The sequence below is a fragment of the Passer montanus genome, unplaced genomic scaffold (genome assembly GCF_014805655.1).
Source record: "Passer montanus isolate IOZ18808 unplaced genomic scaffold, ASM1480565v1 scaffold23, whole genome shotgun sequence".
NCBI classification, from domain to species: domain Eukaryota; kingdom Metazoa; phylum Chordata; class Aves; order Passeriformes; family Passeridae; genus Passer; species Passer montanus.
In genome coordinates, this window is record NW_024366926.1 from 1498645 (window position 1) to 1524859 (window position 26215).

The 26215-nt window shown below is 47.0% G+C and overlaps 3 protein-coding genes across 16 annotated transcripts in view; 2 read left to right on the forward strand and 1 right to left on the reverse strand.

Annotated features, from left to right (window-relative positions):
- Positions 1–7375, forward strand: part of LIN54 (lin-54 DREAM MuvB core complex component) — a 39440-nt gene extending 32065 nt beyond the window's left edge. For all 4 annotated transcript variants that reach the window (XM_039710424.1, XM_039710428.1, XM_039710425.1 and 1 more), the window contains 5 exons: positions 659–730; positions 3001–3103; positions 3297–3434; positions 4148–4350; positions 4681–7375. In XM_039710424.1, the coding sequence (XP_039566358.1) occupies positions 659–730; positions 3001–3103; positions 3297–3434; positions 4148–4350; positions 4681–4882 (718 nt within the window). In that variant the 3' untranslated portion in view covers positions 4883–7375. The remainder of the gene's footprint in view (positions 1–658; positions 731–3000; positions 3104–3296; positions 3435–4147; positions 4351–4680) is intronic.
- On the reverse strand, positions 4964–12480 carry THAP9 (THAP domain containing 9). The gene is made up of 5 exons (XM_039710423.1): positions 12382–12480; positions 12114–12309; positions 11752–12031; positions 11351–11501; positions 4964–11024 (listed from the first exon to the last, which is right to left on the reverse strand). The coding sequence occupies exons 1-5, from the start codon at positions 12459–12461 to the stop codon at positions 9101–9103; spliced, it is 2631 nt and encodes an 876-aa protein (XP_039566357.1). The 5' UTR covers positions 12462–12480; the 3' UTR covers positions 4964–9100.
- Positions 12481–12923: 443 nt separating this feature from the next.
- Positions 12924–26215, forward strand: part of SEC31A (SEC31 homolog A, COPII coat complex component) — a 41013-nt gene continuing 27721 nt past the window's right edge. For all 11 annotated transcript variants that reach the window (XM_039710411.1, XM_039710412.1, XM_039710414.1 and 8 more), the window contains exons 1-11: positions 12924–13004; positions 13503–13585; positions 14202–14325; positions 16393–16591; positions 17641–17736; positions 19267–19407; positions 21318–21460; positions 22395–22494; positions 23714–23875; positions 24034–24186; positions 25682–25918. In XM_039710411.1, the coding sequence (XP_039566345.1) occupies positions 13507–13585; positions 14202–14325; positions 16393–16591; positions 17641–17736; positions 19267–19407; positions 21318–21460; positions 22395–22494; positions 23714–23875; positions 24034–24186; positions 25682–25918 (1434 nt within the window). In that variant the 5' untranslated portion in view covers positions 12924–13004; positions 13503–13506. The remainder of the gene's footprint in view (positions 13005–13502; positions 13586–14201; positions 14326–16392; positions 16592–17640; positions 17737–19266; positions 19408–21317; positions 21461–22394; positions 22495–23713; positions 23876–24033; positions 24187–25681; positions 25919–26215) is intronic.

Genomic DNA, 26215 nt, shown 5'->3' on the forward strand with positions numbered 1-26215 from the left:
ATTGTGAACATGAAGTTGCTTTTTGTTGCTGCAACCTCAACTGATGCAAACTAATCCCAAATCCAGATGCAGCTATTCACATGAACGGGTTTGATTTAATCTCCCTGGTATTACGTGCAGAAATTGCTGGATAGGGATGGAACAGATCTCATCAGATGTGATTAGTGTCACAAAATCCAAGTCTTAGGAGCAGTTAAAGACTTGTCTACTATAAAATTTATCTGAAAACTGAATACTGTGGTTTGGCTTGCTTTCCCATTATTCCAGAGGGGGTATTTTTTTGTTTTCTTGGATTTTTTTAATTCTAAGTAGAACAAAAGAAAAGGCACAATCATGTTGTGTGAATTTTGGTTGGATCTGGTCCCACTGCACTTGAAGAGATTCTGGAGAAGGATTCCCTGACCCCAGTTTTTTAGTTATGCTTCCTCTAGCCTAATTTCTACTTCAGGGATGCATCCAAATTTGCAGTAAATAATCAATCTCTTTCTGGGTTCGAAAGGCACTATTGTTGTTACTTAAACACAGTCAGCCAAAAACCTAATTCAAGAGGAATAGAAAGATTTTTTTCAAAGTTTTTATTATGAGCTGTTTACATGAATTTAAAAAAGGAAGAAACTGATAAAACTGTGTGTATATAAATGCCCTTTTCTCCCCCCAGAATAATTTCTTCTGAGTCTGCAAACCGCCCCAGGAAGCCTTGCAATTGTACTAAGTCTCTGTGTTTGAAATTGTAAGTACAGCTTGGTACAGTTTATTTTCTTTTAAGCCTTATTTTTAATATCACAAATGTGCACCAAGTATCAAAATATAATGATTTTAAGTATGTCTGAAATTTTATGTCTAGATGCTGATTTAAAGTGGATATTGGTGGAGATGTTGTAGAGCCTGTGTAATTTTGCAGCTCCTGTGAGCTGTGTGGAGCATAACATTTAAAAATGTCTAATTTTGCATCATGTACCTTATTGCATGGTGGAGCCAATTCCACTCAGCAGCTCTGGTTGCTTTGTTGGTACTATGAGTGAAATGGTATCTCATGGTATCATTCGTGGGCATTTACTGTACTTTGGTGAAGTGCATCAGTAATACCGTGGTAGATCAAATACATCAGAAAAATTTGGCTGTGTATATTTTATTAAAGGTTGAATAGACAAATGATTCTTCAGTGATAGGTCTGCATCTTGCTTATCCATGGGGTATTGTGCTGTTCCATTCCATGTATTTGTAAGAATTTGACACAAAAGCATTTGGAGCTGAGGAGAGCTTCTTCACCTTGATCAGAGTCAGTTTACTGATGTTTCTGGGACAGGAATGGGAGGAGATACTGAAATTAATCGGTGGTTCCCTGAATCCTAGACAATGAAGAAGAAATCAGGGGTGTGGTACTTGAAGGGGAAGTGATGCAATGGCATCTGAACCCGAGTTAAGAAGTTTGTTTAAACTCTTAAGCTTGGGTGTCTTTTTGTGTAGTGCACCCCACCCCTGTATGAGGAGGTGTGCCCTGTGTTTCCTGGTCTCAGACTTGTCTGTTGCTTAGCAGGAAGATGTGTAGCTGTTTTTCAGATATTTTGCATACATGACTGACCTCACAGTGCCCAATGTGTGTTATAGAGGTGTAGGGGGTTAGGTCTTGGTGCCCTAGAAATGCTGGGAGAGGAATGGCATCACTGGGAATAATTTTCACCTTCAGAATGCTGTTAGGAAGCAAACTGTCCTTGTAAATCACTGATGTTATGTGTTCTGGGCATTGATGCAGCGTAGTTCACTGAGACACAGGTGCTTTCTCACTAGTAAAACCTCTTTTTTTGTCTGGAGGGGAACTTATTTTTTTTCTAAATGCTCATGTAAGGTAGGCACATAGCCTATTCTACTAAGAAGTCAATTCAGTTATTTGCTCTGGATTGATGCTGGTCCTGGTTCTTTTGGAAACCACGACTATTCTACACTGAATTTTAAAAAAGAAAGGAGAGCTATTACAGGTTGTAAAAGCTTTTGATTTCATTTGTCCCTGGGGCCATTCAAGATGCTAAAAATCTCCAAAATCCATTTCAACCTGATGAAGGGTTGCAGTGGGCTCCAGGGCAACCCTAATCTAGTTTATGTTGTGCTAGGCTGGGCAAGGCACAGAAAGCCAGTTCAGCAATGGGTTTAGGCTCCAAAAAATGACCATACATCCCCAGCAGGATTTGAAAAGCAAGTGAAGAGGATCATCAGTTTTTAGCTATTAGCTGGAGGTGGTCCTGGAAGCTTTGAAACATGTTGGAGTTTGTTGTGGCCTAAAGCCATGTCTGATTTGGGAATAAATGTGGTATTTCCATGTATTAGATCTGTCAGTCTGTGCACTGGTGAGATGTTGTTTTTGGTGGGAGGCATCAGAGGTACATAAGAGGCATGGCAACATGATTGGCTTTCCCTGTCCATGTTTTGCTGCCTTTTGTTCATATATGTGTCTCTTTTTAAAGTCTGCTTTGTCCTCACTCAGATCCTTCCCTTGGTTGCCTGTGCTTCAAAGTCTCCAAGATGTACCAATTGTTATCCCTTTTCTATTCTTCCATCCCAGCTTAAGGGCAAAACCAAGAAAATAAAAGCTCCTTGGTGGGTTAATTTGTCTGTTAACTGCAACTCCAATTTCTTGCCTTTTGGTTTGGACTGACTGGGTCAGGAGCTGGCTGTGAGGCGGCTGCAGCAGACTGGCTCTCAATATGTGGGTGACCCAAGAGTCACTCTTGGAAAAAGTCTCATTAGCTTCTCTTGCTGCTCGGGGGACCTGTGCTATGTGATGAGCTCAGGTGGGCACCCTTGAGCTTTGCCTGTGTCTTCAGACAGCAGCTAGACTTGCTCTAGAGGATTTTGGCTCTGCAGTGAGGCTGGTACTGCTTGCACATGTGGAGTTAAGCATAGGGTGACCTGTACCCATATTGGTGCCAGAGTAGGGACTTCTGGTACTCACACACCAATGTAATGGTCAGTATTTACAAATGCCTTCTGCATCTTCTGTTTCAGGTATTGTGACTGTTTTGCAAACGGTGAATTCTGCAATAACTGCAACTGTACAAATTGTTATAACAACCTGGACCATGAAAACGATAGGCAAAAAGCAATAAAGGTGAGGGGCCTCTTTCCCTGCCCCCTGGGATCAAAGCCTTTTAGCTTCTTTTTTCTGAAGCTCCAGAGTGGGGCAGAGTGGGTGTATAATGCCCTGATCTCCTCCCACATGTGCAAGGCTTAAGTTCTTTTATTGCACCTCTAAATTCTGCTCCCTGCATGCAATGACTGACCCTTTGGGTCTGCATTGACAGGCCTGCCTCGACAGAAACCCTGAAGCCTTCAAGCCCAAAATAGGGAAAGGAAAGGAAGGAGAATCAGATCGGAGGCACAGCAAAGGGTGTAACTGTAAACGCTCGGGATGTCTCAAAAACTACTGTGAATGTTATGAGGTATGAAGCATTATCTCATTTAAAAATAGTACATTTTTCCCTTTAGTGTAGTGACTTCTCTCATTTGCCTTGTCTCTTCCTTGTATTGCTATAATGTTTTCTCTTCTGTTTGTTTCCATTCCTGTAATGTTAGCTCTTCTCCCAGAAGTTTGCACATGGAAAAATTGGTCACTACTGTTCTGTAATTTTAATTTTAAACAATTTAGGAACTTTGAACCTAGGCTTGGATTTGTTCTTTACTGAATAGCACCATTTCTTAAAGAAATCTACTGTACCAAGTCCCTAGGAAGAGTTGAAGGAGCATTCCACAGATGCTGTGGGATAGAGCATGTCTTGGGAATTCAGAAGTAGAAGTTGTTGTTACTTCATGTGCTAACTGATCAGTCTGTGGATGTAGTGACAGTGTAGGGACAGACTGATCTTTCTCAAAAATCTGCTTTCTAAATTACACTGGAAACTGGAGGCTGATGAAGAAAGGGATGAGTGGGAAACCACTTATTTACATTCTTTGCTCTATGATTTGATTGAAGTTACATTCTGGGACCTCTCAACTTGAGGTAAGAATTTACAGAAAAGACTACTACCTGGGAGTTTGCTCTGATTGGTAAGAGATTAAAATAAGATCTCCTTTTTGTTGTGGTTTCTTACAAGGGGAGCCAAACCTGCAGCAGGTTTCTTTTGTTTGTTTCTTATGTTTTGTTTGTTTCTTTCAGGCAAAAATCATGTGTTCTTCCATATGCAAATGCATTGGCTGTAAAAATTTTGAAGAAAGCCCGGAGCGAAAGACATTGATGCATTTAGCAGATGCTGCAGAGGTCAGGGTGCAGCAGCAGACTGCTGCAAAGACCAAGTTATCTTCCCAGATCTCAGACTTGCTGACAAGGCCAGCACCAGCACTCAGCAGTGGTGGTGGGAAGTAAGTTAATGCTGCACCCTCTTAGAGTTGTTTCTAATGAGGTTTTTGATGTGTGTGACACGTGTGTCCCTGTCATCTCTGAGCCTTGTCTGTGTAAGCTGTAGAGGTGGGAGCTGTCAGGTGAGTGGAACACTTTGTTCCTGTAACAGTAGGGATTCTGACCCACCAGTTCCTTTGGCTGTTGACTGAGGCTTATTCACTACCTAAAGGCTCTTGGAAGCAATGGGGCAGATGAAATCGCATCAGTCCTTGGACTAAAAAGTTGCCAGCCCCGGAGTTAGGTGCCTTGTGTGTATTTGCAGACACTAAGTGGGTGTCCCTTTGTTTCAGGCTGCCCTTTACATTTGTCACCAAGGAGGTGGCCGATGCAACCTGTGAATGCCTCCTGGCACAGGCAGAGCAAGCGGAGAAGACGGGCAAGTCCAAAGCTGCAGCAGAGCGCATGATCCTGGAGGAGTTTGGACGCTGTCTGATGAGGGTTATCAGCTCTGCAGGGAAGTCCAAAGGTGACCCTTGTGCCATGAACTGCTGACTCGTGCACATGAGCCACAATGAAGCGGACTGAACAGAACACTTAAGGCACAGGGACACTTTGGTTTAGCGTAAAGGAGGGATTTAATAATATTTGTTAATTTGGTGCTTGTTGTAAATTGACCCGTGTAAGATTGAAACGAGAAATTCTTTTATAACAAGATGTAGAGCCTTTTAAATCTTAGCTAAATCCTCTTCTATGTCAGACAATGCCTAAAAGTCAGTTCTTCTTCCCAATGTACAGCTTTTACCCAGGGTTTCTTAAAAATTAGGTGTGTTCTCCCCTTTTCCCCAGAATAATTGTCTGAAGGGCATATATAAATTATTATAATATATATTATTTACAGTGTATGGATTTGCATCACTGTGCATACAGGAAAACACAGGTGATGTCAACAGCCAGGTCATGCTTTTGCTGACAGGCCTGTAATATGGAGGTACCAATGTATCCAAGATAATTCTGAAAGGAAATAGGTAGAAATAAGCATCTAAATGGAAGGTAGTACTTGTATTTAGGACCTGACACAGCATGTCCCTGTAGTGCATGGAGCACTGTGAGATGCACAGGCAGTAAATAATACAGAGGGGTTGCAGATGTAGCACTGAGCAAATGGTAGAGAATGTTTCTGGAGCAGGGCCCAAGGAGTATAGAGGCGAATGGCATTACAGGGAAGTTTTGATAGGAATGGGGCAGAGTGCTCAGGTGTTTCTTAAGCTGGAACTTGAAGGCTGAGACAGTGGCCTGTCCTCAGAAGTGAGCAAGAGCAGCCACACCACAATGCCAGACTGTCTGCCCAGCGTAGTGTTAGCTAAGTGTGTAGCAGATTGATGCTGTTGTTTGGGTGAAGCTTGGTTTTCAGAGGTCTGCAGCAGCCTAACCCCTCACTGGAAGTAGGGCTGTGCAGTCCCTTGTGTTTTCTAGGATCAAGCTGTAACCCTGGGAAAGTGTTTAGGCCTGAGAAGCTGAAGTCACTGGAGATGACAATCTGCATCTGAATCAACTTACAAACGCAGGTAGGGATCATGTTCAGCCTGCTGTGGGTATTCAGGATGCTGCTTCTCTCCATGTTGGCAATTTACTTGGCATAAGGGCTCTTTTATTTTGTTTAGAATAATTGTGAGAGCTGTGATCCGAAAAAGTACTAGCACAGAATCAGGATTGCTACAAAAACAGACACAGATGCTTTCACACTAAATGGGGGGCAATCAGCTATAGCTGGGCATAGACTAAGGCAGGGGATTTTTTTCAGTATTTGTTACAGGCAATATCAGATCACATTTTTGATAGGGGAACACATTTGCAGAATTAACCTGGTGGGTTACTCACCTATCATGAACACCGTTAACCATGTTTAATCACAGGCATTTTTATTACCTGCCTCACTGCAGTCTGAACTAGCTATGTTTTTTTCCAAAAGGGATTTTGTATTCCTTCTATAAAACTGTAAATACAGAGAAATGCAAGGCCAGGGTGGGGAGAGGTAGGGGCTAGGCACACCAGCAGCAGAGATTTGTGCCTCTGTGTGTGAAGGCAGTAGGGTGGGAGGATGCTTCACCTCTCAGCCCTGTACACTGCACAGAAGGCCCTTGACCCTCTTCTGGTGCCTCCTTGAAATGCCTGGGAGGCATGAAGGGCTTGGGAGGCAGTCAGCAGCAGTGGTGGGCTCACAGACCAGGTCTGACCTGCCAGTCACTGTCTGAAGGGCTCTCTCTGCTAAGGACATCTCCCTGAGCATAAACAGCAATGTTTGTGCAAATCTCTGAAAAGGGAATCCACCTCTCGTGTAAGTAAATGCCACATTTTTCATTATTAGGACTTGGATTAACTAAAAAATCAGTGCAGTAACTTTACCTGTAGATAGTGCAGATATTCCGTTCCCTTCTAGTGACCTAATATAGTCTGTCCAGTAAGATTTGTATAAATGTAAATTAGTGTAAGTGAATAAAGTAATACCTACTTACGTTATTTTTCAAACAGATTGCAATATGCCTTTTGTTTAGACTTCAATCTGTGTTAATTTTGTATATATTCAGTGTCTTACTCTAAATTGCACCTTTTGTGATGTGTATTTATATACAGTGTGCAAAAGCACTTGTGAAATTTAGATTACAGTTGTAATTATGTATGATGGCATTGCTGGAGAATATTTTGCTTGTAAAGACTTTGAAGGTGCAATCAAATGCTCTTAGTTCTATTTTGTTTTGAACAAGCTTTCTCAAATATTAAGCTTGGATTCCTCTCTCCCTTCTCCCTGGTGTAGAGTGTATGAATTGGTTTTTGTACTTCCTTAGCCATTTGCATCAAACTGCTGGACAAGATTAACAGTCAAGTTCATCCAGTTACATAAAAAATAATTGGGAATGGGGCAAGGATTCATTTTATAGTTCTGTTTACATCCAAAAATAGAAAAATTAAATTTATATTTACAAGACCTATTCAAAGAATACACTTTTCTATATTGTACAAATAAAACAGTCAGATAAATCACAAAAATAAACATTTATACTATTCTGTAAATATGATTTTTTTTGCACTCCTTTGCTTCAGCACTGACAAATATACACAGAAGGTTTGTCACTGAAATATCAAAATAAATTGTTAACACTAGGTCCACTTCTGATGCAAGTACTGACTTGGATTTTCGGTGTGAGACCAAATGCTACCAGAGATAAATAAATATCCCTTGGTTACTGGTGTGCTGTCGTGCACAGCAATCCATGGCACAGTTCATAACTACTCATCTTAGAGCTGGAGGCAATGCAAGTGTTCCAATATTACATGATTGCAATCCATATGTCACTGAGACTTCAGCAGCATTTTGCCAGTTGTTCCAAAAATCACATGTAGAGGGGAGGGAATAGTTTCCTGCAAAGTCTCTTGTAGCTGGAATGGCTCCATGGCTGTGATGGCTTCAACGTGGTTTTTTGCATAGATATTTGGACTGGGGGAAAAAAAAAAGCCCAGAGGTTCTGGACTGTGCCTCCCAGCACTGATTGTATGAATTTCTGTGGTGCTGCTGCTCTCAAAGCAGAGCTTGAAGGGTTGGATACAGCAAAACTAAGGGAAGGAGGAGAAACCCAAACCAACCAGGAACAGTTTTGTCAAGTCACTGGTAGGCAGAAGGATACCTTTTATATTATTACTGCCCTAGGATGTGGCAGATCACCAGTTTTCATCCCAGCTCCATCATGGATCTTAAGAGTGATTGAACAGCAGGTTTTGTGGGAATTTGTTGCCTTCCACCTCTATGGATGCAACTCCAGTTTTGCATGCCAGCAAAACTTTAGCAGCAGTTCTGCTAAACTTTGCTGTTCCAGGCAAAGCACTGGAGGCAGCTTCCTTGCCATGGAAATGAACCAACTGAAGCAGCCTGTCCTACTTTGTGGCACCAAAGCTGTGGTTCAAGTGCTCAGTGGAAACACTGAAAGGAGGGTGCTGTGTGCCCTGGGCTGCAGGACACAGGCCAGCCCTGGGAGGATGGGACCATGAAATGGGAACTGAAATGCTTGCCCTGCTGTAGCACACCCATGTGTTCCTGCCCCTGGAGGAGGGCATTGGTGCTCCTGGATGCCACTGGACACAGCAATCTGGTCACAGGCTCAGCACTGAGCCAGAGGATCTAGACTGGACCAGTATCTTTAGCTGTTTGGTAAGACATATTGGAAAGGAGATTAGAGCTTGTGTACAACTTGAGTGCGCTTTCTTCTCCCATCTTTGTTTTCCTATTTAAGTAGAAGCTCTGCAAGCTCTCCTGTCCCCAGCTTTTATAAAGCACATCTTTTTGGTGAAATCAAAGTGCCAGTGCATGTGATTCCCTGCAACCCCACCAACTATCCGTTTTCTTCTGGCAAGAGCACGTGCAGCACTGAAACCACCCAGCACTTCCAGGAACACTGCAGTATCCTACCCCTGCCCAAAGCACCTGGAGCAACCCTGGTTCATCCTGACCTGCCTTCTAAATTTCATGAAATTCGTGGCTGCTTTGCAGGACTGATAGAAAGGACAGCAAATGGGATAAACTTCCTTGGTTTGCTCAGTTAAACTCTGATTAGGGGATTTGCAGTGGCCCAAAACATCACTGCTTATGAACACTAGTTTTGCCAGCATTGTTTCCTCACGTGTGTTGCCTAGATCTGTCCAGCACTGAGCCTAAACAAGGAACGGCCATCCTTGGAACGAACCACAGAGTACTCAGTAAGACCAAGTGTGTGCTTAGCTTCACTGACAGCTACCCAATGGTGATGGAAACAAATGCTTTCCCTTCAGTCTCTTCAACTTGTACTTTCCACAAGGGTATTTCAAATTCAGGTGTTGGGTGGGGCATGTTCTTAGCTTTAAGTAACACCGTGTTATTTCCTTTACTAAGACTGTGTAGTGGTTGTTGATGCTCAGCTCCTCCTCAAATAAATGCTTTGTGAGGGTGGGAAAGAGGGGGCTCTCTTCCAGAAGCTCCTGGAAGACTTTCTGTTCTAGACACAAATACCACAGCTTGGTATTTTTGTTGGCACCTTCTACTTTGCTGTATCGGTTTAGGACTTGTTCTGAAATGCTTGTTATGTGGTACACACTGGCTGAGGGCAGACTCACACCACCTAACTTTTTTACGTAGAGCACTGACCTGAATCTTAGCCTGCTCTCATCTGCCTCAAACAGAGAGGCAAGGCAAGCCTCACACTGCAAGTCCAAGGCCAACTGCTCGGCCACCCAGCCAGCCATGCAGGTGAGGCTCTGTGCGCACAGCGACAGATCTGTCAGCGCGTCGCTCAGGGCAGAGCTGGGCAAAAGCAGGCCTGTGCTGTAGGGGTGCTCTGGGGCCACAGTCCTCCCAGGAGCTGGGTGACACTGAGCACGAATGCTGCCCAGAGTCACAGCTCTCCCCTGAGACAGGGCTACATCCCAGGGGCTGGCAAGGCCACTGCTGGGTGGTGAGCCGGGGGCCAGGCTGCAGCTGGCCAGCAGTTTGTGGTAAGCAGCCTGGAACACAGCGCAGGTGGGGCTGCCACTGCTGCCACAGGCTTGCTGGAGAGCCCTCAGAAACTGCTCCAGAGGGTCCAGGCTGAAGGCACGTGTGTGGAGGTGGTGGGAAGGAGTGCCTTTTGGACACGTGTGGTTGGAGGAAAGCCACTTGAGGCTTTCAGCATTGAGCAAGAAGCTCAGAAATCCCAGTTTGCGTTTGCTCTTAATAATGTATCTCCCTACCGAGTCTGTTAAGTTGACAAAGCAGCTTCTGGCCTCATCAAAGAGGTTGCTTATTTTGGTGTAATTCCCAGCTAGCAAAGGCTCCTTTCCATAGGGACCTCTGCCATAAAATACATTGCACAGAGAGCTCATCAGACGCACAAACTTGACAGTCCCGCTGCAGTTCTGAAAGGAGGCCAGGCCCAGCTCCTGGAGGTGCTCCAGTGCCTCAGCAGCACCCTCGCTGAACAGCAGGCTGGCAAGGTTGACCTTCAGGTGGTAACTCCCTTTACTCCCAGCCCTGCCCGACTCAGGACTGCACAGCTCCAACACCTTCTGCTCGCCCAAAGTTGCCAGCTCCACCACGTGCTGCCACCACACGGTGTCACCGAGCCACTCGACCTTCTGGAAGCACTGCAGAGCATTCCTTATCAGCAGGAGGGCATGCCGAACATCAAAGAAGTACGCGATGCTGTGAGCAGAGCCAGGTGGATGCTGGAAGGTGCACTGGATCCTTTTGGGATCTATCCTGATGCCCAAAGCTCTGGCAGTCTCAGCACCGCGAGCAGAGGCACCCGCTGTCACAGCCAGGACCACGATCCCAACGCTGTTCAGTTTATGGATGGCCTGACGAAGGAGCTGAGCGAGGAAGCGGCCGGACGTGCTGCTCACCAAGAAATAGCCCAGGGGAGCTGTCCAAGGGCTCCAGATGCCGACTGCCATGAGGATTATCGCTTCCGAGGCCAGCGGAGCTTCGTCGGCGTCAAGGACGCCTGCTCCCAAGTCAACAAAGCCCGTCAGCTGCTTGCTCTGTGGGTCCCACTCCTGCTGCTTCTGCAGGGACACGTCCTGCACCAGCACGGCGCAGTAGCGGCACGCCTGATCCCCTCTCTCCACCTTTTCCTGAAGCTGGAGAAAAATGTCACTGCTGAAGCCCGCAGCAGCCTTGTTATTAGACAGCCAGCTGGAAAAAAAAAAAAAAAAAAGGCGGGATGTGATTAGGAGATGTGATTCTGGAAAAGTTGAAGCAACAGGCAGCACTTTTTACCACTTAGGACGTGGTCAGCCGTGCCCAGAGCTGCAAGGCAGGCTGAGACATGCAGGGCAAAGAGGCAGCCCTGCTTTCCTTCATGCATAGTCCGAGTTTCTTTCCTCTCACCCTAGTGGTGGGAAGCCAAGGAAAGTACTGACCATGCAGGGAAGTAACAAAGCAGCTTCAGGACAGATCTGTTACACCTATTTCTACACGAGTACTGGAAATATATTATGAATGAATAACTAAAAACTTGCTTTGTCAGGCTGTAAGGATGAGGGAGGGGAAGAATCTTCCGTAGGTAATCATAGGCCTTAATATGGTAGAGATGGAGAAGACAAGCAAATTGCCTCATTTCTGGTGAGTAGTCTGCCATCTGCCTCCAGCTGTGCAACTCTCGAGGCAAATCTGCTTAAGAAATCACAAAAGGTCAACTTTAGTGAAGCAAATAAATAGCTGGAAACAGAGGGATGCATGACACAAATGCAGAATACAAGGCAACAGCATGGCCTCCTCTGGGCAACTCAGTCCTGAAGTCTGGCGTGAAGCGCCGGGCTCAGACACGGTACCGCCGTGCCTCGCCTCTTCCTCGGTGAAGCAAAGACACGAAACCGGCCCGAGGGAGCGCACTCTGCCTCAGCAAGCGCCCCGGCAGTACCTGCAAACTGCGCCTGCAGCAAACTCACGATTTCCTCAGAGAGCAGCCGCTTTTCCGCCAGCTCCCTGAGGAAGCTGGGCACGCTCCTGCGCCGCGGCGCGGGGCCGCCTCTCCCGGCGGCGGGCGGCGGCTGCTGGAGCCGCGGGGCGTGCGGCGCCGGCCCGGCCGCCCGCTGGCCCTGCAGGCTGTAGTTGTGGTCCCCGGCGGGCGGGCTGGGCAGCGGCTGCTTCAGCGCTCGGCCGGGGCTCCCGCTCCTCCTGCGGCCGGCGCCCGGCGGCTCCTGGCGGGGGAAGAGAGGGGAGGTCAGGGCACACGGCGGGACCCCGGCGGCAGCGGGGAGCGCGCCCGGATCCCGCCCGCACCGAGGGGAGGAAGCGGGAGGGCACGGCGCCCCGCCGCAGCTTCCGCCGCAGCCCGTAGCGCTCGAAGTCCCCCTCGGCGAAGTGTCGGGAGCAGAGGATGGCGCCGGGGCCGGGCCGCCACGCCCGGCGGCTCCGCGGGTCCACGCGGTTCACGGCGCGGATCCACTCGCGGCGCTGCGCGGCGTCCACCGGGAACCTGCGGCAGAGGGAGGCGGCGGGATGAAGGGCCGGCGGGCCGGCAGGAGGGATGCGGGGCGGGCACACTCACTGGTGGAAGGAGATGCCGCGCTCGCGGCTCCGCCCGGTGTCGCGGGCGGTGCAGCCCAGCGCGGAGCAGCTCCGCGTCATGGCCGCCGCCGCCGCGCCTGCCGCGATCCTCGGCGCCAATGGGAGCCGCGCCCGCAGCCCCTATTTATAGCGGGGCCGGCAGCGCCCGCCGCCTCTCCCGCCGTGCGCGCCCCGCGCTCGGTGTGTGCTCGCCGGGCGGCCGCGGAGCCGCGCCCCTGCTGCCGTGAGGAGGTGGGTCCGGGGCTGCCGCCCCCGGCTGCGGGAGCCGGCTGAGCTCCCTTGGGCTGTTCCCCCGCCCTGGGGTGGCCCCTGTCCCGTGATGAGCCTCACTGCTGTTCACATCATGAGCACGCCGTGATTACTGCCCTTGAGCTGAGGACAGGCGGCACCGCGGTGCCCCGGCTCCCCCGCTCCCGCCGCCCCTAACCAGTCTCCTTTTCCCCAGGGCCTATGGCTGCTCCCGCCCCGAGGGACACGGAGGACACGCGCGGAAGGAGGCGGCTGCACGTCCCCACACACCCGGAAGGCGGTGGCGGCCGGGAGGCGGCGCCGGGGCTGCCACGTTGGAGCAGTCCGGGCACGGAGAGCGCCGGGGACGCCGAGGTGAGGGCAGGGACGGCGAAACCCCCGGGTTTATTGCTGCTCTGCTCCGGCTCCCGTCGGAAGCGGGGCGAGGGCGGCGGTGCCGCTGGCCCGGGGCGGGGGAGCCCTCGGGGAGAAACGGGAGCCGAGGATGAGGCGCTGGGTGTCTGGGCAGGGTCTTGCCGGGGCTGGGTTTGCTTCGTGGGCTCGGGCAGGAGCCGCGGAGGGGTGCTCGGTGGCTCGGTGCTGTGGGAAGAGGGCTTTCACAGCTGCTTTGCCCACGTTTTCCTGCGTGATGTTCAGCAGCCGTCTGTTTCCTCTGCGTGTCAGTGTGATTCTGCTAAGGGAGAGTTGTCCCTCCCCTCCCCCGGCTGTCCTCTGGAGAGGATGGGCTGTCTGTCTGTCTCAGGGGTATCTTTAGGAATGTGGTCCCTGCGGCTGCTTCTGCCGAGTCCGTGGCAGTGCAGGCTCACCATGCACCATTTCAGCATCATCGCCTGTCTTGGTCTTACTTTTCAGCACAATGAAGCTGAAGGAAGTAGACCGTACTGCCATGCAGGCATGGAGCCCTGCCCAGCAGCACCCCATTTACCTGGCCACAGGTGAGTTTTTTGGGAAGCACGTGCTAGCAGACCTCGGGCTGCACACCGTGAATGAAGGGGCCATTTCTGAAAGCTATAGGAGTTACTCTGTGTCCTGGGGGCTGGAGTGGGGATGTGTTGTGGGGTTTTGAGTGGAGTTGTTGCATTGTGCTGATAAAAGCATGCTTTGCATTCTGCAAGTGACAGTGAGCATCCTCCTCTTTCTGCCAGGGGAAGGTGACACCAATCCTAAGCATCAGTCACTTGTGGCTCCTTTGTAACTTTAATCGTGTTCTGTGCATCATCAGGGAGAGGTACTTGCCCAAAGCTTTTCCTGCTCATACTCATTAAGAAACACCCAAACAAAGAGCCATGGGGAGGAGAATTGTGTAGAACAACATCTAAGTAACAGAAGCCTCACCCTATTTCAGGATCCTTTTTGAAAGGATGATGTTTTTGTTCCCCTTCTTGTCTATCATTACTACGTTGTGTAGAACAACATCTAAGTAACAGAAACAGAAGCCTGACCCTATTTCAGGATCCTTTTTGAAAGGATGATGTTTTTGTTCCCCTTCTTGTCTATCATTACTACTCTGTGTGTCGTGGCTTTCTCACTGCCAGGCGTGCTTTCTCGCAGGTACGTCAGCTCAGCAGCTGGATGCAACCTTCAGTACAAGTGCTTCTCTGGAAATATTTGAGTTGGACTTAGCAGACCCTTCACTGGATATGAAGAGCTGTGCCACATTCTCCTCCTCACACAGGTAGGCAGTGTTGTAAGAGAAAAGTACAGTGTGTGGAACTGTTACGTGTAGAAATGTCACTTCATGTGGTTTGGCACTTGTTGAGGAGAGAAGCAGAAGCTCAGCACTGAAAGATGAAGGCAAGTGTGTGCAATTGATACTGTGGGGCAGTGATCCTGGACTCTAAGAAAACAGCTCATGCTTTGACATAAACAGAAAGTTTTTGAATATATGCGTGGGCCCTTTATCTCAGAAAGCCTCTGGGTTTCACAAGGAAACAGAAGAAAATGTGAAATTGTGAAAATATGGTGGCAACTTTTCATATTGCACCATCCTGTTTGTATTTAGGCATTTCAGGGGGACTCCTGTAACATAACTAACTTGGGTTATGTTGTAGCCAAATTCCTGGCTGCACAGCTCCACTCAGCTGTCAGTTCCTTACTGTCTGCTTATCCAGACAAATATTCTTAGCATCAGAGCAAACACTTTCCATCTCAGCAGCACTCATAGCAGCTCTCTGGCAGAGCTGATGTCAACATGTCCTGCTGATCTGCTCAGAGCAGGAGGCAGCGTTGGATCTTTGAGTTTTATCATTCTGCATTGTTTTAACTGTGACTGAGATTCTTGAAGACTTGCCATTGCTTTCTGAATTTCTAGAAGCACTCCTTAGAGCCAGGATGCAGTGCTCCTTTGAAAGTACTTCCCTTGACCAGCAACACAAGAATTTGACTTTGCCCCAGAAAATGCATTAAAAATGGGGCTGAGGGTTGTTTGTTTGTTTCTAATTTAAGATTAGATAACAGTGTATATGTGAGGCTGTATTTTGGTTTTCAGCAAATGAAAATGTCCAGGTGATTAGACACACAAAAGATAAATCCCTAATTGCCCTCCAGGCAAAGTTTTGCACTGCTTTTATAGAACCATGATTTATCTTGGAAAGAGTAAAGGGCAAAAGTGAAGTAATTAATTGCACTGTTAATTTTTGGGGTTTGTTCCTCGTTGTTTCCTGCCTTCATTTTGGGTTGTTTTAAGTCCTGTTCAGTCTTGCTGGTGATGCCTGGACAACCCTGTCAGTTACTTCATTTATCAGAAACTTGCATAATTAGGTGCAGAAGCATAAAAATCATACCCAGGAATGGGTCTGTCTGATATCACAGACCCATTGCCATTTGTAGCATCATTCTTTGGTGAGCCCCTGCTGTAATCTCAACACTGGGAGCCTGGACACTTGGCTGTTATGGTATTTCTCACCCAGCATGTGCTTTTTGGGCAGCATTCTGCAGTCCTACCTTACTATGCTAAAGTTGCAGTGATTTAAAGAGGTTACTTGAAGATTGCCCAGAGGTAGCAAATAGATGAGCAATATTACAGTGATGCTAAGGTGTCTCCTTGCCTCCTTCCAGTCAGTGTGGGTTTGCTTTGTGCTTGCATAAGAGTTGATAAGTGCTTGTGTCATTTTATGCAGAACATACTCATTTGCATGGCTAAGTGCACAGGAATCCTGTTTTGCTTATGCAGGGGGTTAGTTGAGTTGAAGGGAATTTGGTTATTTACAGATAGACACAATAGTGTTCTTAAGTTCTGGAAGTATGTTTGATTCCTCTTGAGTTAGCCTGAAAATAGGCTGTGGTCCAAGAGATGAGTCTGTGATGTTGGCTAAACTTGCTGAGTCCCTGGCATGGCAGACAAAACACTTGCATGGATATGGAAAAGCATATGGAATTTTTCTAGTTTCACCTGTTTCTTCTCCTGTATGAAGCTGCTTGCAGATAGCAGAGGTTTTTCTCAGGCTGTGACTGGATGGGTTTACAGCCCTTACTTTGATGCCTGCTGTTGTGGTTGGGAGCACTTACCTGGTTTTCAAGGCAGGAGATTGGAGATGTTGTGCACATTGTGCCTCTTGTTAATAAGCAGAATTGGGGCATGCCTTCCCCATGGAAAGGGTTGTGCTGAGACTTGTCCTTAGGGAGAAAAGCAGGCCATGCTTTTCTCTGACTCTAGCTGGGGTGAGCAAAAATGGGATGTATCAACCTACAGGGAGCTGGTGGTGGATGGGTCTAAGTCTGTGGGGCCCTCTGTGTCTTGCAGGTACCACAAGCTGATCTGGGGCCCTCACAGCATGACCTCGGGGGACAGAGTGTCTGGAGTTCTGATTGCTGGGGGTGAAAATGGAAATGTCATCTTGTATGACTCAGCCAAAATCTTAGATGGAGAGGCTGAGGTAATAATAGCCCAGAAAGACAAGCACACGGGACCAGTGAGAGCACTTGATGTCAACATGTTCCAGGTTGGTTTCTCTGCTGTTTCTCTTAACATACCATCAATACAGGAGTGGCCTATTTTAACTTGTAACCTCAGATGTTTCTGCTGCTTCCCCTCCCCTGAAAAGCATGAGCTGTATTTGGTTTTTGAGTGTCTGTTTGTATTTAGTAGGAAAAACCTGTCCCATTACTGGCATTTCATAATGGGGAACGAAAGTTCTTTAATTTGTTCTTTCCCCTCATCAGTTCACCTTGTCAATTTAGTTGATCTTTTTAGCTCTGCTTGTGTGTCAAGTAGAGGTGCTCTTCAGGGTGTTTTTAGTCAGTCTCTTCTCTTAGCTTCTGTGTGTTGTGCCAGTCACACAGAAAGGAATTACGTGCTCTCATTCATTTTTCTGGTGAGATCAGTTTTCAGGTCTCTCCTTTGGGGATTGGGTAGGATCCACCTTCAAAGCCCCCTTCCTAAGAGGAGACAGCAAGCAAACACAACCTTGTGGCCTCTTGAGCAGAAGGGCTCTCAAAACCAGCAATCCTTCCCACACCACCAATGAGCATTTACTTCCTTCTAGATACAGTGTGTTGGTTTTTCCTTGTTGCCACCAGCTGTGTGAGAATTCAGTTGGATTTGTTTCCTAAATAACACTTCTGTCCCTGCACACTTGGCTCCACTGTGTTCATTGTGTCCTCTCTGAATCGCTTCCTGTCCCTTTCTGCCTGTAGTGAACTCAGGACTTGCCTGTTATCAGCCACAAAATGCGACCAAAGGGCACTTGGTGACCTTGGCTCATGTTGCCCTGCCTGGACTTTTGCATCCCAGGTGCAGGAGTACTTTGGATGGCTGCACTCACTGTGGGCAGGGCAGCAATGCCACACTGTCCAGAGCCAAGCTCTGTGGTGGCCAAAACTGCAGCACTGCTTCCTTCTCTGCCCTGTCACTATTTTCCCTCTAGCTTTTCCTATATCCTGAGCAGATAGGGGAAATTCACAGAGTCCTGCAGATCTGATGCCTCCCAGCAGCTAAGGCTGGGAAAGCTGATGCTGAAATGCTCTTAATGTCTATTAATATTTCCTACAGACTAATCTGGTGGCCTCTGGTGCTAATGAGTCTGAAATCTATATTTGGGACTTGAACAACTTTGCTACACCAATGACACCAGGAGTGAAGACACAGGTACCAGATTTGTGTTTATTAAATTCTCCAGAGCAGACTTATTAAAAGGGTGCATGGCAGTTACATGACAGCTGATTGAAATTTGCAGTTTTAAAGCAGTCTCAGGAGCATGGAGGAGGGGAAGCCTCTTGAAGTCAAAGTTGCAGCATATAAGGTTGCCTGGGTGCTGCTGCTTTTGTAGCCCCTGGAGAGCAGTGTCCTGGCTGTGCCTGTCAGTGCAAGTGTGCATGGGTCCATGCTATGAGTGGTGTGCTCAGCTTCCCCTGCAGCAGCCCTGGATGTGCTGTCTGCTTTATCCACAACAGACCTGCAGTTTTAGCTGCTGCACAAGTCAGCCATGTCTTCCTGTGGCAGCTTTTTGTTAAGAAATTGTATTTGGCCAGGGAAAGCTGTAGTGTCCCCTTAATCTTTGAGAAATGTTGCATTTTATCAAGTAGCAAGCCGAGTCTCTCAGGCTACACTCCTTTTCAAATGCCATAACCATTACTTGTCTTTTAGTCTTCCTCTGCATGTTTCACGGCATGCACAGGTCTGAAGATGGTGAAGGTACACAGAGGAAAATAGGAGGAAGATAAAAAGCAGCTGCTGAGAAGTCAGATGATGAGGCAATAGGTTTTGCAGTTAACTTGGTGGCTGTCAGGGAGTGGTTTAATTGCTATGCTCAAGGTCTGGTGTTTAGCCTGTGTCTCTTAAAGATGATCTTTGGGAAAAACAATAGTCTTTTGTGCTTTTTGCCTTGTGAAGGAAATGGAAGAATGGGAGGAAGTTGTTTCACTGCAAGTGCACTTCTGTTGCTGTTACAAAATTCCACAGAAGTTCATGGTTGGGTTTATTGCTACATGATAATTTGGGAGACAGAAAAGTGTGCAAATGGGATGAGAACTAATCTTCAATTTAAAGATTTTTACTTTAAACTCTGCGGAGTTTGGTTACTTAGTTTAGTTCAAGTAATTTATTAATATGTAGGCATTTAAGAGGATGTCCACCTTAGAGATCCCTGTAAAGGACTTATGTCTAATAGTGATTGTTTTTTTAGGCTGGGATATCTTTTAGTCCATATGCATAATGACAACTAGAAATAATAGGGCAACAAGAGCTGGGTTAACACTACTTTTAATTTTTGGTCTAAAAATAAGAATTGGGGGGGAATGAGAAAACCTATGGAATTTCTCTAAGCAAACTTTTTTTTTTTTTTAAATAAAGACCTAATAGTCCAAGACAAAAGAGCAGTTCACATGTCTGGTTATAGTTTAGTGGAGTAATTTTCTGTTCTTGAAGACAGTTTTGCTTAGCCTTGTTTTAATAACTAAAGTGTAGTACTATAAAGCAGAAAATAACTAAAGAGAGAAAATCTAAAAGTCAGTGTTTTCAGGTGTTGCACACTACAGCACGTGTAGAAAGGATGCCAGAGCACACCCAGCAGACGGGGCACTCTCCTTGCAGATTTGTCACTAAGCAAGTGCTGGCAGGAGCAGGGTTTGGGGCTGCGGTGTGGCGGGGTTGTGACAGTGTGTTGTGTGTGTGTGGCAGCCTCTGGAGGACATCAGCTGCATTGCATGGAACAGGCAAGTACAGCACATCCTGGCGTCCGCCAGCCCCAGCGGCCGAGCCACCGTCTGGGACCTCAGGAAGAACGAGCCCATCATCAAAGTCAGTGACCACAACAACAGGGTGAGTTCTCTCCTAGCTCGCTCCTGCAGCTGCGGGGTGCTTGCACAGGGGTGCAGGGAGGGTTTATGGCACCATTCCTGTGGGACAGATGTGGCATTTAGGAAGGATGTTGGGATGCTTGAACGTGTCCAGAGGAGGGCAGCGAGGCTGGTGAGGGGCTGAGAACACAAGCCCTGTGAGGAACATTTGAAGGAGCTGGGGTTGTTTAGCCCGGAGAAGAGGAGGCTTACAGGTGACCTTATTGCTCTGTACAACTTCTGAAGGGAGGCTGTAGACAAGTGGGGTCAGGCTCTTCCACCGGGCAGCAACTGACAGAACCAGAGGACACAAGCTCAAGCTACATCAAGGAAGGTATAGGCTGGATATTAGGAAAAAAAAATTGACTGAAAGAATAATAAAGTACTGGAATGCTCTTCCCAGAGAGGTGGTAGAATCACCATCTCTGGATGTGTTTAAAAAAAGACTGGACATGGCACTTGGTGCTATAGTCCAGATTCTGAGCTGAGGTGTTAGGACATAGATTGGACTCGATGATCTTAGAGGTCTCTTCCAACCTCATTATTCTGTGATTCTCTGAAAAAATTCCTTTGCCCAGGATTTTTCTCCTGGGAAGCTGAGAGGCCTTAGAGAAAAGGAAACCAATTCTTATCTCATTTGCTTCTCCTGTGTTGTGCTCACACATGGAATATGGTTGGAGATTGTACCCACAGGTGATTGTTTCATTGAATTCTGGTGTGAGTTGTTTTCACTCTTTGGCCAATTTGGGCCAAGCTGTGTTGGGACTCTGGAAAGAGTCACCAATTTTCATTATTATCTTTTTAGCATTCAGTAAGTATCCTTTCTGTATTTTTTAGTATAGTATAGTATTCTTTAATATAATATAGTATTATAAAGTAATAAATTAGCCTTCTGAGAACATGGAGTCAGGTGCATCATTCCTGCCTTTGTTGGGGGTGCCTGGCAAATACAATAGACAGAGATCCTGGTGCCTGGCCCAGTTTGCTCTTGGGAGTGTATTTATGCAAGAGGGGTTGTCAGCATTGTCAATTAAAATAGCCAGATGCAGACTGAAGCAAGGCAAGGCACTCAGGTGTCCTATCACAGTGATGACTGAATTTTGAGAAAGCACTTATTGATCTGTTTGGGGCTACCACAGAAAGATTTTATTGATTTTGCCACAGAGAAGTGTGGTATTGAGCAGGTTACAGGGATGCTGCCTCCTATAGTTACAATCATGGTGCCACCCCTTTAGGCAGTGTAAGTGCAAAAAACAGCCTGTTCAACTCGTGGAGAGTGACATATTTGTACAATTTTCTATTGTTTTAAATACAGTATTGTTATAACAAACTCCAAAGATACAGCAAGAGCTAAAAATTAAACTTAGAAGTGGGTTGTTGGGAAGTTGGGTTGTTGGGAAGTAGCTCTTTCCTCATTGTATTAATATTTTGATAAACCATGTCACTTTCAGTGTTTTCTGTTTGTTGCCTGACATAACAGCAGCACAGTAGGCTGTCTTCATCATGTGATGATAGGCCTGTGATACAATGTTCTCATGACAATAATCTCCACCTAAGGTTGGCTTTTATTAAAATAGCAATAAAAATAATAGAGGAAAATGTTTATATGGTGAGCTTCAGTGTTTTCTCACATTAAAACCTAGGATTGTGGAAAAGTCAGCACAGTGTAATCTCTCTGAAAGGACCTTGGGAAACTTAAGTGCAAGTCTCCTCATTCACAGGAATAAGGAGAATTTCCCAGTCTGAATGCAGTCAGAAATAATGCCTGGAAACACAGCTGCAAATGCCCTTGCAGTGGTGTTTTACCATGCACACAGACATATTTGAGCTAGTTTTCTTTTTCCTGTAGTGCTGCTCAGTTATGTGATGCTTTGGCCCCATGTCTCCCCTCAGATGCACTGCTCAGGCTTGGCGTGGCACCCTGAAGTTGCCACCCAGATGGTTTTGGCCTCAGAGGATGACAGGCTGCCTGTTATTCAGATGTGGGACCTGAGATTTGCCTCCTCACCACTTCGTGTTCTGGAAAGTCACACGAGGTATGAGTCTTGCACAGCGTGGTGTGCTCCATGGTATTTGCATGTTGGTGACTGTCCTGGTTTGTACATCCCCCTTCTGCTGTTCCCTGGAAAGGAAGGCTCCCTTGCTGCTGGAAATTTCAGCAGCAGCCCTTGCTGGATGCTAGCTTGCTGACCAGCCAGCCCTGTGCCATGAAACACTTGTGGTTTGGAGCTTGGTACTCTGAAGGAAACAGGCCCCAAAATTAAATAAATAAAGAAACTCACCAGGCTGCTGAAACAGTGAAGCTACTTGTTTGTTTCTAAGGTTTTTACAAAGAGGAAGCTAAGGAAAAAAGAATTAGTAGTAGTTAATTTTGGCTGAATAACATACTAAGGTGCACCCAGGCACATGCTTGTGTGGGTTTGCAGTTTCTGTGCCCCACAGTCTCCTTCATTTTTGGTCTAGTGGATGATTTTGTTAAATTCTTGTCCTTCCTCCATTGTTGGTGAAACTTTCCTTATTGCTCAAATCCAGTGCTTGATTTAAGGAGGGAGAACAGTGTTGTGGCTTCTACCAAAACTGCTCCCAGTGGGTTCTGCTGACTTGAATGTCTTGCTAATAAAAAGCTGAAGTACTCTCTAGTCACTGACCTTGCCTGTGGGTTTGCACACTGGCTGTTAGTGACACTACAGGCAAACAAACCATGTTGTTACTGATGCCCAGGTTCTCCCATATGACTGTTGCATTTCATTATCAGATACAATGGCTGCATCTTTATACCTTTCATGCAGAAAATAGAAAACATCTATTTCAACAAAACAAGGGCTGATAACATTGAAAAATTCCTCCTGCTGTAAGAGGGAGGGGTGGAGAGGGTATTTTGACATGGAATGCTGAACTTCTAAATATGCTTTGTTTATCACCATTTTGCATTTACATTAAGCTTTGTTTTTGTTGTGGCTTTTCTTGCAGGGGTATATTGGCCATTGCTTGGAGTATGGCAGATCCAGAGCTGCTACTTAGCTGTGGGAAGGATGCTAAAATTCTCTGCTCCAACCCTAACACAGGCGAGGTATTGTATGCAAACCACTTTGGACAGACATTTTTGGGTTTTTTTAGAGGTGGCACATGTAAAGCACGTGTTCCTGTGCTTGCATTCCTAGGAATGATGCTTCTGTGGGATGTTGCCCCCTATCCTATTTGCTGTGTGTGTCTTCTGAGCTTGTTGTGGTGGTGCAGGATTCCTTCCTGGTATTGTCACCATTACACATTTGTCCTTGCAGCTTCTCTCTTACTGAGTAGTGATGTCGCTGTTCATTATAAGAGATGGAAATGGCTCCACTTTAAGTATATGCTTTTGTTTTGGGTCCAGTGTGTCTGGATCAGTGTTGCAATTGCCTTTTTCCTTCTATAAGAATTTTATCCAGCCAGGAGGGTATTTGTAGGTTGCCATAGTTGCAGCAGATCAGAACACTCAAATGTGTTCCCACCCCATCCTTTTGAGCCTTGGAATACCTTTCAAAGAGAATACAGATCTGTTTTTCAGACAGTGCTTGTCCCTAGACGAGGAGAAATGCTTCAGACATGCTGGAGGGCTCCTTGCCTCCAATGGGCAATAATTGTGGCATGGAAAGTGTTTCTAAAATTCAGACATTGGCCCAAAAGTGCAAAAGCTGTACAGTGTTAGATGAGTTATCTGAGCTGGATCCTGTGCTGTTACAAAGTTTTTACATGTGGTTGAATCATGCTGCATGTTTTTAATAAAAAATAAAAATGAGTTATGTGGGAGACAGCATTTTGCTGACAGGTAGCATTTTGTTCTTTGAGTTTCTCCTGGTTTATAGTTAAATGTCTGCTGTAAAGGGAGCTTGTCTGTTCCAGGGCACAAAAGGCTGTCTGCCCAGGGTGTGCAGGTTTTGCCTTTTTTAGTTTTCCTGTGAAAACAGACTTCCTCCATGTAGCATGTGAAGATACCTAAATCAGCTCTGAATAATCTAGTGTGAATGTCAGCAGCTCACAGGGGACAGCACAGACATACCCCACCTTCATCATTTGTCCTGTGAGGATTCAACAGAAGATTTAATGGGAGGAGAAGGAGCTGCAGCAGTGGTGTGTGATGTTCTGCTGTTTGGAGATCATCAGGGTGTGCCCAGTGTCAGTGTGTGTGGTGATGGGGAGGCTGCTGGGGAGCAGGGAGAGCAGACCGCCCTCGGGGCACACGGGAAGGTTGTTGCTGTCGGGCAGGGTGCTCCATGGAAGCTCTGATTTGTTGGGCTTGGTTTTGCCCCCAGGTGCTGTACGAGCTGCCCACGAACACGCAGTGGTGCTTTGACATCCAGTGGTGCCCGAGGAACCCTGCTGTGCTGTCTGCAGCCTCCTTCGACGGGCGCATCAGTGTCTACTCCATCATGGGCGGCAGCGCCGAGGGCCTGAGGCAGAAGCAAGTTGACCAGGTGTTGAAAAATGTTCAGAATAGGGACAGAAAGGGGGGGCTGAACAAAATATGGGAAGTCTTCAGTGGCTGTCTGCAGCCCTGCTTGCACTTCAGCACAAATAATGTTTAGTTTATTAGAGTAACGTCACTTTGGTTTTCCCCCTTGTGTTATCAAAGCTCTCCTCGTCCTTTGGGAACCTTGATCCCTTTGGCACGGGCCAGCCCCTGCCTCCCCTGCAGCTTCCCCAGCAGACTGCCCCACAGAGTGTGGTGATGCCTCTGAAGAAGCCACCCAAGTGGATCCGGCGACCCATGGGAGCGTCCTTCTCGGTAAGGAGGAGACAGGGATGGGCAGGGCTGGCCTGGCAGCTAGGGAGGTAGTGCTAAACTCCTTAGAAGGGGGGAGTTCAGTGTGCTGCTCCAGCTCGGGAGTTCTTCCTCTTTGTTATCATAGTGGGAGATGCTCGGGGCAGCTTCCAGGACAGGGCACTGGGGACAGCAAAAGCCTGACCAGAATGCTTGGGAAAGGAAATGTTGGGTGTGCTGCTCCAGCTCGGGAGATCTTCCTCTTTGTTATCATAATGGAAGATGCTCGGGGCAGCTTCCAGACAGAGCACTGGGGACAGCAAAAGCCTGACCAGAATGCTTGGGAAAGGAAATGTTGCTGAGACATTCATTTGTGTCTTGGCATTAGGGCTTCGCTTTTGTTTCTGTGCAGTGCTTGCTTTAGAGTAAATAAATGTAATTGGGGGGAATGAGACCAAAGTGGGCAAGTATCTGAGACTTTGTAGCTTCAAAGTGCACTCATGTGAGTCAGTATGGTGGAGAACACCCAGGTTAGCTTTGATCAAGGTAGCAGGAGTTGCTGTAGCAGCACCAGGGTGGGTTCCTCCATGGCTGGTTGGTTTGCAGAGGAGCCAGCTGAGGGGATGGCAAGCTCAGCTTTTTTGCTCCTTGGCTTCACTCTTGGCTTATTTTCTAAACCCACAGGACATTTATTTGGGAACTTCTGGAGATTTTAGCCCGTCCATTTGAATTTGATTTCTTTGCTGCAATACTGCTCAATTTTCAGCATCATATCTCTGTTTATTCATGATCTGATGTGCAAATTAAATGCAATTTTCTCCTGTCAAAGAGAAGTGGTGTTGCCTAGCCACTGACTGATGTGTCATTTTATGATGTTGTTTATTCCCTTATTTGTCCTGGTTTCTTAGGAGCCAGGTGTCAGTCTTTTCCCTGGCTAGGCTTCTGCTCTTTTCTAATGCAGGTTTTACTGGACTCACCCGTGCAAATTAACTTTGAGCTATAGAATGAAATAATATCATAAACTCCTAATTATTTTCTTGTGTTGATTTTACCTCTTCAAATGTTATCACAACTTACTGCCTATCTCTCAGTAGTTTCAACTGCTAAATAGTCTGGCAAGAGCAGGGCAGACATCATGCTTGAGCATTTACTTAATGATGTCAAGTAAAGGTTTCTTTGGCAACTGCATTGCAATATCATGAGATACTTCACTGTTGCTGGGTACTGCACAGACCCACAGCTCTAGCTCTCAGTTTCTGCTCTGTCTTTTGTCTGAGAAAAAAACAGGCACGGGTATGGCTGTGCTTACAAATCTTATTCGATGTGAACCTACTTATCCAACAAGCTCCTTACAGGCATAGAAGTATGGGATGGGGGGGAAACAAATAAATGAGCAGATGTCAGGAGTGTTCAGTTATTGGACAATAATCATATATATGTTATATAAAATACACTTTGATACATGCTCCCCTGCTGTGTACTTGTATTTTCACATACTGTATGTGTGCTCCAATTCCAGTTTGGAGGCAAGCTGGTGACATTTGAGAATTCCAAGCCTTCACAGCAGCCGGGCATGGAACAGCAGCCGCAGCATCCCCATGTCTACGTGAGCCAGGTTGTCACAGAGAAGGAGTTCCTGGCCCGCTCAAACCAGCTGCAGGAGGCTGTGCAGTCCCAGGGCTTTGTCAGCTACTGCCAGAAGAAAATCGACATGGCCCTGGCTGACTTTGAGAGGAACGTGTGGGCCTTCCTAAAGGTAACAGGCTGACAGCCCTGCAGGAGCTCCCTGGCACTGGGAGAGCCAGGAGGTCATTCCTTCTGCACATTTAGCTGAAGAGGTGCTGAGAACCCAAAGCTGCAGGCTGGGGGAATAGTGCCCATAAGCCATGGCACTGCAGAAGAGGGAGGGTCCTCAGGACCGGGGCTCTTTGTGGGGTTTGTGAGGAGTCGTGGCAAAGCCAAGGTGTGGATGAGGGTATCCCATGGTTTTGGATATTCCCTATCAGCACATATTTGTACAGGGAGCTGGTGAGAAGGTTTAAAGCTCTGGGAT

Coding starts and splice junctions, on each gene's coding strand:
- THAP9 (XM_039710423.1), bottom strand. CDS start 12,461: ATGACGCGGAGCTGCTCCGCGCTGGGCTGCACCGCCCGCGACACCGGG. Junction 12,032..12,113: donor CCTCCCGCTTCCTCCCCTCG/GTGCGGGCGGGA, acceptor TTCCCCCGCCAG/GAGCCGCCGGGCGCCGGCCG. Junction 11,025..11,350: donor CATCCTTACAGCCTGACAAA/GCAAGTTTTTAG, acceptor TTTTTTTTCCAG/CTGGCTGTCTAATAACAAGG.